At 34.1% G+C, this 12,376-nt stretch overlaps 2 protein-coding genes across 2 annotated transcripts; both read left to right on the top strand.

Annotated features, from left to right (window-relative positions):
- Positions 1-91: 91 nt before the first annotated feature.
- On the top strand, positions 92-1,457 carry LOC111384084 (probable serine/threonine-protein kinase At4g35230). The gene is made up of 3 exons (XM_023008307.1): positions 92-365; positions 456-569; positions 1,040-1,457. Exons 1-3 carry the CDS (start codon positions 216-218, stop codon positions 1,292-1,294), a joined length of 519 nt encoding a protein of 172 aa, XP_022864075.1. The 5' UTR covers positions 92-215; the 3' UTR covers positions 1,295-1,457.
- A 2,478-nt stretch (positions 1,458-3,935) lies between these two features.
- LOC111384085 (phospho-2-dehydro-3-deoxyheptonate aldolase 1, chloroplastic-like) lies at positions 3,936-7,737 on the top strand. Its single transcript, XM_023008308.1, has 5 exons — positions 3,936-4,563; positions 5,236-5,513; positions 5,889-6,165; positions 6,267-6,512; positions 7,316-7,737. Exons 1-5 carry the CDS (start codon positions 4,006-4,008, stop codon positions 7,565-7,567), a joined length of 1,611 nt encoding a protein of 536 aa, XP_022864076.1. The 5' UTR covers positions 3,936-4,005; the 3' UTR covers positions 7,568-7,737.
- Positions 7,738-12,376: the final 4,639 nt, after the last annotated feature.

The following is a 12,376-nucleotide window of genomic DNA, read 5'->3' as shown; positions in this document are numbered from 1 at the left end:
ATCCAATGTAAGTCCTAATCTATTTTTCTTATATTCACTCCCTCTAGAAATGACAAAAGCTTTTATCTCTTGAATATATTTTTTAAGCTGAAGTCAAAAATGTCAATTTTTATGCATTATCCCCACCCTCAAGCTCTATATTTTCTTTTTGATTGCATTACTTCTCAACATGTTCCCAAGAATCAAATTTTGAATACCAGGTTCAATCTAATGTGATGCTGGGAATTTCAAAGCATGAAGAAGCACCATCAACTCCACAACACCCTCTCTCTCCCATGGGCGATGCTTGTTCACGCATGGATCTCACTGCCATCCATCAATACTTGGTGATGCAACATTATAAAGATGACGAAGGATCCAATGAGGTAATTTATTATAGATAGTGGAAATATGGTAACTTTTCGTTGGCATATTTAATTATTTCTGATGTATGGATGTGGATGCTGACCGTACAGTTATCTTTCCAAGAGTGGACCCAACAAATGAGAGATATGTTAGATGCAAGGAAACGTGGTGACTTGGCATTCCGCGACAAAGATTTCAAAACTGCTATAGATTGTTATTCTCAGGTATTTTCAATTTAATCTGTACGGAGTATTAAGTTCCTGGGATCTTTTTTTGTCTCTTCTCTGAATCCTTTGAGCCCGTAGGGTTTCTCAGGACATCTTATTCATTTGCAAGTTTCCATATATCCAACTCTCCATGCATGCACTTCTTTGCCTTATCATAAGAAAGAATTTCTTATTAATTATAATTCTAAACATGATGGAATTTGACTTCTCTCGTTCACTTGGAAAAATGATTTATACTCATGGTCGAAGAAATGAAAAATATCCCCATATCTTCTACTTAGGCTTGATAGTCATTAGCCTTCTACATTTAATGAGCATAGAGAGAGTGCCTGCTAGAGATTCACTATATGTGCTTCTCTAACCAGAGAATTTATGTGGATCAAAAGACCGCTAACCACAACCAGTACTTTCTGGTGTCTTGATAATTAATTAGCTATATGGAATTGTGATTCTAATAGCATGTGCAGTTCGTAGATGTGGGTGCCATGATTTCACCAACTGTTCATGCACGGCGAAGCCTTTGTTATCTTATGTGCGATCAGGCAGATGCAGCTCTCCGAGATGCAATGCAAGCACAATGTATATACCCAGATTGGTCGACAGCATTCTACATGCAGGCAGTAGCCCTTGCAAAGCTCGACATGCACAAGGACGCTGCTGATATGTTGAGTGAGGCAGTCACGCTAGAAGAAAAGAAGCAAAAAGTTGTTAAAGTATCATGAGTCTCCCTCCCATCAATTGTGTTAAATTCTTTTGTAACTGGAAAATGCTGCATCTATATTGTTTGCTTTGTGAATTATGATGGTTATTTACAGATGTACAATGAACATTGTAATTTTTGCACACAAATTTGTTGAATAATCAATAACTTTTATGTTTGGCTCATCTTCAATGTTTATACAAGTCAAGTTACTTTTTATATGCACACTTTAAAGGACTTACGAGTACTACTCATTTATCATTCAATTCAATCTATTTATCGTTTAAAGCGTTTATAAACACTTTCTAGATATTTTGTATCACCTAATAAAAACTAAAAGGCAAATTAGGGGTTGAGTTTCCCAGTCTTTCTTATGTTGTGGTTATGGGATTTCAATATTCAAAAATGGAGTATTAGGTTCTTAAAATATTTAAATATCTGAACTTGGGTCTTCATGCGATTGAGACCATCAACGTGGATGTTGAAATTTCGCGCTATTTTAACTCCTTGTTTGGTTCTCATTTTTCAAACTTATTTTTAATCATATATTTTCATGGGATCTATATATTTTTTTATCAACTTTTCGATCATACGTTTATCAATTTTTATCAAACAATACAAATAAATCTGTTTTTTTTTTAACGATATAAAACTGATTTAGCTCTGATTTCAAGTCGTGTGACCGTTGTGTGTAATTTTTATGTGACCATTGACAATTCAATCACATGGAAGGCTATACGCCAAGATTTTCGTAGTTATAATGTAAACTATTCCCAGATTTGATGCACATGAATAAACAAATTTGGTTGTAATGACTATCTGCTAAAAAAAATTGTTGTAAATTCTCAAAACTGCAAGATTCTTGTCAGCATGTGGGCTTTGATTCGAAACACCTAGACATAGTTTATCAATAAGGAGTTATGCTACAAGTACAGAAAATATTTGACAGAATTTTTAAAGAACAATACTCGATAAAAATTCATTGGTTTTTGGACTGAAAAATGGCAGAAATTGCACCATTATGTGAATAATTCCCTGTACGTGGGGAATCATTCATTAAGAGATTTTAACAGGCCATTTTTTACTCCGTTTGGGTGTCATTTTATAAAAATTCATTTTTTGTAAAGCTCATTCTCAATTACCCATCCTCCCAATAAAATAATTTTTATGTATAAATCATTTTTTTCCCCCATAAAATGGATTTAATCAAACCCCTTGGATCTATTATATATTTTGTATAAAATTTTAATATTATATGAAATGAGATGGGATCTTCTCCTGCAAAGAAATAATAAATTTAATATCTTCACAACTTTTGTATTGACTCGTAAATTTCTCCCCAAGTCTTCCATTTTGGGAGGGCGAAAAAAACAAAAAGTTGGCCGACCATCTCGTCAAGCTTTGAATAGCCATCTTTATTTGTTGATATTTTTCTATATCTGTTATACATATAAATCATTCTATATTGGGCCTTTCTTTTGAACTTGGCTTGGACTCAGCCCATAACTCGCTTGGCCAATTTCATTTCATTTCTCTAAATATATGAGCTAATTCACACAATCTAAAAAATGGTTTCTAATCAAATCCTCTCTCCCGATTCCCACACTTTTTATTTTTTTTTCGTCCGACTGTTAACTTGACCGTCGGAGTACAAATGATCGTCGGACCTTTTTCTCGACCAACGGCTTTTACCTTTAACCGGGTGTTCCGTGTTTAGGTAACGTCCACGTGGAGAGGACGTGGCGGGAATTCAGTTGGCAACATTTATTGGGGTCAACAATATCTATAAATTGTGCAAGATATATATATATATATATATATATATATATATGATAGTTGATAGTCAAGATGAGACTTCGTAATTCTGATGGTAGTCATATAGTGCAAAGTCTCAATTTATGATATTCCGAAAGTAATGACGAAGAAAAAACTAGGAAATATAAATAATGTCCAACTTCGTGTGTCACACGATATTTTCCCTTTATCATCTTTTTTATGTAGAGGAATAGAAAAGTAGTTAAAGAATATCCTTTAGCACAATTGGCAACAATTTCGTTTTAGCTTTTTGAACAAGTGAATGAATGAATTGACTTTTGATGTTCATACTTGGTTTTTCCATTCATGTCTAATCTCAATCTAATATTTAATTTTTTTTTACCTAATACATAAAAAGCTAAATAAATTCTTATTTGAGGATTGTCGTTCACTCGTTCTCATAAAATGCTATAAAAATTGACAAGATAGCCCGCCAACCATTTCCTTCTCTTATTATGTGCATGATATGCAACGATTCTCTAAGGCAAAAAACGACAATCCTCAAATAAGAATTTATTTAGATTTTCAATTATGTTCGACTTAACTGAACAGTATAATAGACAAAATGGATAGTTGGATATACATTGGTGAGAGTAATTGTGCATGGTTTATTGGGGTTGGTAAAAGGAAAGTTGGTATGATCAAAGACATATTTGACTAAGCCATCAAATGAATGTCTCAAATTACTATAATACCCCTCAACTACCTACTCCGTCTCCACCAACACCGCAACAGTGATATTAGCACCCACCACCCCATCTCCACCCACCCTCAAAAGTGGGTCCCATGATAACTCACCCTTCTCACCAAACACAAAAATTTCATAATATAAAGCCTCCTCCATGTTCTCTCTCCATTTCCTCAGGTACAACCCCTTCAAAGCACAAAGGTACAACTCTCTTTCACACAAGCTCCCCAATGGCGCTAGCTGCACATAACTCTCTTCTTCCCAACAAATCTTCTCTCATTCCTCAAACCCAAAATCCTCTTTACACCAGTTCTTCCTCTCTTGCCGTCAGATCTACAGTTAAACGCGTCTCAGCCGTCCATGCTGCTGACTCTTCAAGTTCCAAAAACCCCATTGTCTCAGAATCCAAGTCTGTCAAGCCAACGCCGTCGGTTGCAGCCGCTGCAGCAACAGCCACCGTGGATACCAAGGCTCCTTCCAAGAAATGGGCGTTGGAAAGCTGGAAATCGAAGAAAGCGTTGCAGCTGCCGGAATACCCGAACGCTGAGGAGCTTGAGTCGGTTCTCAAGACCCTTGATGACTTCCCTCCTATTGTGTTCGCCGGAGAGGCCCGGAGCCTCGAGGAGCGGCTAGGTGAAGCTGCCCTTGGTAAAGCATTCCTTCTGCAAGGTGGGGATTGCGCTGAGAGCTTTAAGGAGTTCAATGCTAATAATATTAGGGATACATTCAGGATCCTTCTCCAAATGGGCGCCGTTCTGATGTTTGGCGGCCAAATGCCTGTCATCAAGGTGATTTTTTATGCACTCCTCTTTCCTTTTTGTTGGGTATTCATGTACTCTTGAAAATGTATAATATTTGTAGAATTGGATGATATGAATTTGGATGTGGTTATACCATCTCATCTAAAAGGTTAAGCTGGTATCTAGATCTTGTCTTTAACATGTGCCCTTACGTGAGATCGGATTTATTTGATCAAATGTTTGGCATAGGAGTGGCTACATGACTTGAATTCATATCTTTTCCCTAATTTGAGGGCCACGTGTATTCGGTAATTTAGATCTCGTCTTTGACATGCCTCTTTATATGTAGAAGATCGAATTTATTTGATCAAACGTTTGGCATAGAAATGGCTAAAAGACTTGAATTCATATTTTTTCCCCAACTTGAGGGCCACGTGTATTCATTTAAATCTTGTCGTCAATGCGCATAATTGAAATTACCTTTTTAGTGTTGTAGATTAGTAATTAGTAGATTGTTATTTCTTCAGTAATTTTAGCTTGGCATTGGATGTACTTTAAGAACTCCCAAATTGGATTTTGAGTGTTGTTTTCATTCTTATGATGTGGAGAGCTAAGGTTGAGTCAATTATTTTTATTTTATTGGTTTTTTCTTTGTGATTCTAGATGAATTTTAGGTTTTGATTGAATCAATTAATCTTAGTGGTTGTTGCTGATAAATAGGTGGGAAGAATGGCCGGTCAGTTTGCTAAACCAAGGTCGGATGGATTTGAGGAGAAAAATGGTGTGAAGTTGCCGAGTTACAGGGGAGACAACATAAATGGTGATACATTTGATGAAAAGTCGAGGGTTCCAGATCCTGAGAGGATGATCAGAGCGTACTGCCAATCTGCTGCCACTCTGAATCTTTTGAGGGCTTTCGCCACAGGAGGATATGCCGCGATGCAGAGGGTTACTCAATGGAACCTGGATTTCACCGAGTCCAGCGAGCAGGGTGATAGGTTTGTTCAACACTGTCTTTTAGTGACTACAATTTTAAATTTAACTGTGAACTTATTATTTTTTTTTTTTTCGGAGACAAACTGATTTTAAAGTTACTTTCTTGAACTTATTGACATATTTGTCCTTTACAAATGGATGGTTTATATTTAGCTATCATGAAACCCGTGGGAATCAGTTGGCTAGCATTTTTTCCCTAATTTTTGCTGACATATATTCCTTCGTTGGGAAATACGCATTATTTGATATTTAGATTTATATGAAATACTTCATAATTTAACTTGGATAAATTTGTTGATGTCTTTCATATGCTAGCTGGTTTAAATACATATTTCTTGTTAGATGGTTATGGAATTTTGTTGGTTGTTGAATGGCAGGTACCGTGAACTAGGACACCGAGTTGATGAGGCCCTGGGATTTATGCAAGCTGCTGGACTTACAATGGACCATCCTGTCATGAAGACCACTGAGTTTTGGACATCACATGAGTGCTTGCTCTTACCTTACGAGCAATCACTTACTAGGCTTGATTCTACATCTGGCCGTTACTATGACTGTTCTGCCCATTTCCTTTGGGTAGGGGAAAGAACGAGGCAATTGGATGGAGCCCATGTTGAGTTCCTGAGAGGAATTGCAAACCCCCTTGGTATTAAGGTGATGATGCCAAGACAATTTCGATCAATAGATGTCTGAAGCTGTTGTGGTTTTTATGTGTTACAATGGGAGTTGCTCATATGGAATCTTTGTTTTTGCAGGTGAGTGATAAAATGGATCCAAATGAACTTGTCAGACTCGTTGAGATTTTCAATCCTGAAAACAAACCAGGAAGGATTACGATCATCACAAGGATGGGAGCAGAGAATATGCGGGTGAAACTTCCTCATTTAATTAGGGCAGTCCGAAGGGCGGGGCAAATAGTTACCTGGGTCTCTGATCCTATGCATGGAAACACTATCAAAGCCCCTTGTGGTTTAAAAACACGCCCATTTGATGCAATCAGGGTAACTTCCTCGATCATACTTCATGACCACATAGCATCGTTCATTATATTCTTTTTTGTGGTACTTGAAAGGAGAACTGGACATCCAAAAAGACAAAATACTTGCACATTTAAAAAACAATTCAATAGCTATAATATTTCACTGACTTAAATTTATGCATAAGATGTAAAAGACAACATCTTTTGAAGTTGATTCCGAATGTCTATCGATTTTACATTAATAGCAGCCTTTTCCGGTGGGATTTGACCTTTACTAAATTTTGCTGCACTTTTTGATGCAGCTGGTGACGCTATTTAAAATTATTTTGCCTAGCAAGACATAATATGAAATAACATCGCTGATTGATCTTGGCTTATTTGAGCAGCTAGATTTCTAATTTTACAGTGATAAGAGAAAAGGGTGTGTTGTAAATTAGCGGAATAATTAACAGTAACTTAAAGATGCTTTGGGTAGCTAAACAACTTTGAATTATGCAACATTTGTAATTTACGTATGAATTAAGTAAGGTCTAGTATCAAGCACACGAAACAGATATGGTAGGTAGGAGAAAAAGAAGCAACCTTGTAATTATGTCCATGTGAAAATGCATTTCTTATTTGGAAATTCATTTATTCAACTATGAAACTCTAGTAGTTAATAGGTGGTTGTGTGTCTTTATCTATGAGTTGGAAATATCTATTGTAGGTAGGACTTTATTTATTTATTTATTTTAACTTTTATCTATGAGAATTGTTTTACAGTTCTCGTCATGCTATTAAGGCATATCTCATGTGATGTTCTTGATATTAATCTTTTGGCATCAGGCGGAAGTGAGAGCCTTCTTTGATGTACATGAGCAAGAGGGTAGCCACCCTGGTGGAGTTCATTTGGAGATGACAGGCCAAAACGTTACAGAATGCATTGGAGGATCACAAACTGTTACATTTGATGACCTGAGCTCACGCTACCACACCCACTGCGACCCTAGGCTAAACGCGTCTCAATCTTTGGAGCTTGCTTTTATCATTGCCGAGCGCCTGAGAAAGAGGAGGCTTGCTTCCGGTTTTAGGCTGTAGATTGGCTGAAAGATCCATCAATATATGACATCTGAACTCAAATTACTCTAGAAATATTAAGCTTTAAAATTTAAGTTGAAAAAGAATGTTATGTACTTTATGTGTATTCCTGGGAGAGTGAATTTTTATGATTTGATGAGACAGGCAATAAACGTATTTATTTCTTTGTATCATGGTTGGTATGTATACTATTTATTTGAATTATGAAAACCCTGTTTGGCCAGGCTCAAGGCCAGGCCAAGAAACAGGGGGCCAACGTCGACAGGCACCCTGCCAACAGGGGGCCGACCTGTTTTCTGGCCTGGATTTGGCTCAAAGCAGGGCTCGTCCTCAGCCTAATATTGCTAGGCAGGCTGGCATGTGGTGGGAAATACCAACTACTACGTTGCAGAAGTTCCACATGGTTGATTTTGATCTTGTAAAAGTGGTTATCTTGGGGAAAGATGACCTCTTGAGGGGCTCACCATTCTAAGCATGTAAGATGTATATCATCCGGGTCTGGCCCACAGCTCGGGATGTCGTGGCCCACCTTTTTGGCGAGCAACGAGAGGGTTGACATGCCAAAAATGTGAGCTGGATATATTGGGGGTGCTCCGGGCCTAGCATTGCATCGAAACCGATAATTAATCAAGAATAATGTAAAGGATGGAGTCTAATAATGGTTTATATATAGATGAAGTGTCAAAAAAAGATTGAGAATGATTTTTTTTTTTAATTATTATTTGGTTGAAGAATTTCTTGGAGTGGGCACGGTGCGATTTGGTCCGATTTCAAAGGAAACCGAACCGAATATCAATGAGAATTTTAGAAATGGAACCATCGGTTCCATAGCTAACTATGGAACCAAACCAATCGGTTTCGATCCGGTTCTTTATATTGAAAATGTCAAAATAAAATGTTCACTAATAAAAACTTTTAGCATGTTACCAACGTTATACTTTTAACAAAATATAGAAGAATCTAACATACTATTCAAAGATTTATTTAGGTATAGATTTATGAAGTGAAAACAAGATAAAAATCATGTAATCAAAGTGAAAACAAAAAAATAAAATAAAATAAAAATAAAAATTCGCCTCTTATAAATGAAATTATATATAGTAAATAAATTTATTTAAGTATAGATTTACCCAATATTATAATTTGGTTTGAGAATCAATTAATCAAAGAATTATAAGAAGAGACAAGGAAAGAATCAAAGAGAAGAAGGAAGGTGTTGGAGTCTAAAATTAAGAAGGAACTCGATTATTTTTGATAAAAGTGTTGGAGATTGAGTCATATATTTTATCAAAAAAAAAAATCCAATGGAACCATCTAGTTCCTGCAGTTCTCATACTAGAACCGGGAACCAATCGGTTCTTAAAAATTTGTCCCGAAATCAAATTATTTTTTAGAAGATCCGGAATCCAACCATCCGATTCTAAACGGTTCCGGTCCAGTTCCACTAATTCTGAGAAAAAGTGGTTACTCCTAAGAATTTCTAACTCAATCATATTTCATCACATCATTTGTGTATAAACCATTATGTATATATAACATAATTGATTAATCAAACGTGGGAAAGAACTATGCCTAGCTCAAGATATCTTCGCCTTTCGTGAGCAGATGAATGAGAGGCCAGAGAAAAGCAGTAGAATGCAGTTCAGGTTTTCATCATCTTCCTAGAGCTGTTGTTATATTTGATAGATATGGTGCTGGATTTTGTAGGTCCAGACAGATTATGGTGGAAATCTTGAATTGAGATCCATGGCTGAGTTTGGATTGGGTCCTATTTGTTGGCAATCAATTTCTCTATTGGAACTGCACAATCTATCATGCGTCTCAATCTCATCTTAGACCTCAAACTCTACTGAAGACCACATTAAATTTTACTTGGATGGATGGGCCAATATTAACATATTAAAATGTAGAACTTAAACAACTTGAGCATGAAATGATCTTACCTAATGAATGACATGGCTTAAACAAAACTTTGGGAAAATAATTTTTGAATTTTAGCAAAGTTGTGATCCAACTTGACAATTTCTACTTGTAGTCATTTAACTTTCCAAAAAATCAACTTTTCCTTACTAAGGTATAGAATCTTCGTAATGAGTTGGTAGTTTTTATATATAGCCGTCGGATCATATGAAAGATGGTAAGCAAGTAAACAACGAACAAACTTGAAAGATAAATCCACCCCTAACACAGAAGTTCTTTTGTGCGTCTATATGCATTACATTGTTTCATTTTGTAAGTTATATTTAAAATTTTGAATAATTTTTAAAATTTTGTTGGAACTGTATCTCAACAATGCAATCTTCTATCTCAAAACATTTTTCGTGCAATTTATTTAACCAACCAAATATATATATGGGTATCGAGATACTTATTTTGAAATTTAGAATTATTTATTTATTTATATTTTTGATATTATAAATTTCTAGTTTAGAAACTTGTTCTTTAGATAGAACAAAGAAGCTAGAATTTTTAGAGATAGTCTCATCTTTACACACACGCGCACACACACACACACACTGATGACATGAAATACTAATTATCAACAGATCTGATCATTTTGTGGGATCCCCCGTTATTTTCGAGCACATTAATTCGCACACTTGAAATTATTTGTTTTATTTATTAATTTTGAGCTACCCACTACTATGGGCATTATCTCACATATATGTATTATTGTTGTCATAAATATGTAATTAAAACAAGAAAATAATCTATGTGCGTTTGTGTTGAAAGAATGGTACGTATAAATATTGGGTCAAGTCTTGTTAATGGACATTTTGAATAATTTAGTGTTTCATTAATGTGCACTCTTAAATTATTTAACTTTCTTGTAATATTAAATCACAGTTTCCTTCATTAAATATGTAATTAATCAAGATTTAAGTTCATGTAGGTATTATTAGTGTTTGAATAGCTTAATATTTATTGAACGATTTTTCATGTAGTATTTAAAAGGAGATTTTACTTGAAATAAATTAATTAGGATTTACATAAAATATTTACAAGCGAAGATAGTGCTTGAAACAGATATTGCAATGCGGATGTAAATACACCATCCACTCTGGAAATCGACTATGTTCTCCCAACTTGCTGTTATTGTAATCACTAATAAAATCTGCATTTATTTTTCGAATTCAACAATGAAATAATCTACATGGAGTATCTATATGAGAGTTGTTCGTGTTGGAATTTTGTATAAAAGATTGATTTTGACCAATTTTTAAATGATTATTTAAGTGAAAATCATTATTTGGTTAATGAGAAATTAAGCCAAATTCAAGTCACTTAAATGCGTGAAATTATTGGAAATTATATAAAATATAAAGAAATATTCTAAAATTATTTGGATGAAAAGTCCCCCCCCTATTTTTTTTGAATGATAACTTCCAAAAGTCTTAATCTTTTGTTGTAAAGATGTAACAACCCAAATTTTATAACTTAAATCGTTATTCGGAATTTTTTTAAGAATTTAACGTGACAAATAACTACTTATAAGTTTATGTAAAGATGGTTTACTCAAGGTAAATTTTTAATATTTATTATTAAATCAAGAAAAGATAAAAAAATTTTTTATCGACATCATATCTTATTCCTATACATTTAGAAGGATCAAACAAAATTTTAGCCAACCATTTAAAGATTTAGTGACCTAATTCCAATATACATAATAATTATTCTCTCAATTCATTTAATATAGCCATATACTCCACTAGAAAAATTGGATTTATAGCAATGTTATCTCTTGATTAAAGTATAATTAACGTATAATATCTAATTTGTATATAATTCTACTTTAGTGCTAAATTAATACTCCATAATACAATGTAAGTAAGAATTTTAAATTATTTTGCTTTAATCGTTCAATTTTTAAAAATATAAAATATAACATTTAGGACAATTAATTCTATTCTATAAATATATATATATATTTTTCTTTTTAGAACTTTACAAAAGATGTCTATTTAGATATGTATTTTTCAACAAGACGTGTCATTTTAGATTTACCTTTTCATTAAGTCATGTCTTTTGATTCATGGTTTTTGGACCACATTGATTACAATTAGAATTATTAATTTAATTCATAAATTGCATTCATGTTGATGTATATTCATTTGTTCGTTTACATTGAATATAATTTCATAAAAGAGAGTTTAAAATATTAGTAAGGTTTGTTGGTCAACATAATTTGGAGTGCTCCTATTGTGGAATATGATTGTTGTATTTTAGAAGATGAATGTCGAAATATCGTTAGCAACACCGCGGGACATTATCATTTCAAAAAGAAAGAGTTCAAATATTGTTTCGATCAAATTCATATTCATGCATTGCTCTTTTTGACTTATCGTATTTGGTTTCGATAAGTCAAAATTTTTTTCGATTCCATGCACGTAAAATGTATGTTGTTAGAATATAATTTATGCATGTTTGTATTTTTCTAACAATTTTAAGACGATAATATATGTGTATAATATATTCTATCATAATAAAGAATTTATCGACTGAAATTTTGTGAATTTTGTTATTGAAATACAGATGTTTAATGCATGTGGTCTCATGATATAATTAAGTTCTTATTATAATTAAGGCGTGACCCAAATTCTACTTGGAAGACTAAAGAATTTTATTTGAAGTCTAGTTGGGAAGTTTAGTGAAATTTATTTGGGAATTGAAGTTGGAATTAAATTTGGGAGTTGGCAGTAGACTTAAAGAGGTCTTGAAGGAATCCAAGTTGCAATTGAGAAAGAAATGTTGATCTGGCACTCACTTGGCTTATTGATCTCGCTCAAACACTCAAAACAGGAGCTCCAG

The sequence above is a fragment of the Olea europaea genome, unplaced genomic scaffold, assembly GCF_002742605.1.
Source record: "Olea europaea var. sylvestris unplaced genomic scaffold, O_europaea_v1 scaffold2838, whole genome shotgun sequence".
Classification (NCBI taxonomy): Eukaryota; Viridiplantae; Streptophyta; class Magnoliopsida; order Lamiales; family Oleaceae; genus Olea; species Olea europaea.
Note: the sequence above shows the minus strand (reverse complement) of the source record. Positions and strands in the feature narration are given on the sequence as shown.

Coding starts and splice junctions, on each gene's coding strand:
- LOC111384084 (XM_023008307.1), top strand. CDS start 216: ATGCTGGGAATTTCAAAGCATGAAGAAGCACCATCAACTCCACAACAC. Junction 366..455: donor ATGACGAAGGATCCAATGAG/GTAATTTATTAT, acceptor CTGACCGTACAG/TTATCTTTCCAAGAGTGGAC. Junction 570..1,039: donor CTATAGATTGTTATTCTCAG/GTATTTTCAATT, acceptor TAGCATGTGCAG/TTCGTAGATGTGGGTGCCAT.
- LOC111384085 (XM_023008308.1), top strand. CDS start 4,006: ATGGCGCTAGCTGCACATAACTCTCTTCTTCCCAACAAATCTTCTCTC. Junction 4,564..5,235: donor GCCAAATGCCTGTCATCAAG/GTGATTTTTTAT, acceptor GCTGATAAATAG/GTGGGAAGAATGGCCGGTCA. Junction 6,513..7,315: donor GCCCATTTGATGCAATCAGG/GTAACTTCCTCG, acceptor TTTTGGCATCAG/GCGGAAGTGAGAGCCTTCTT.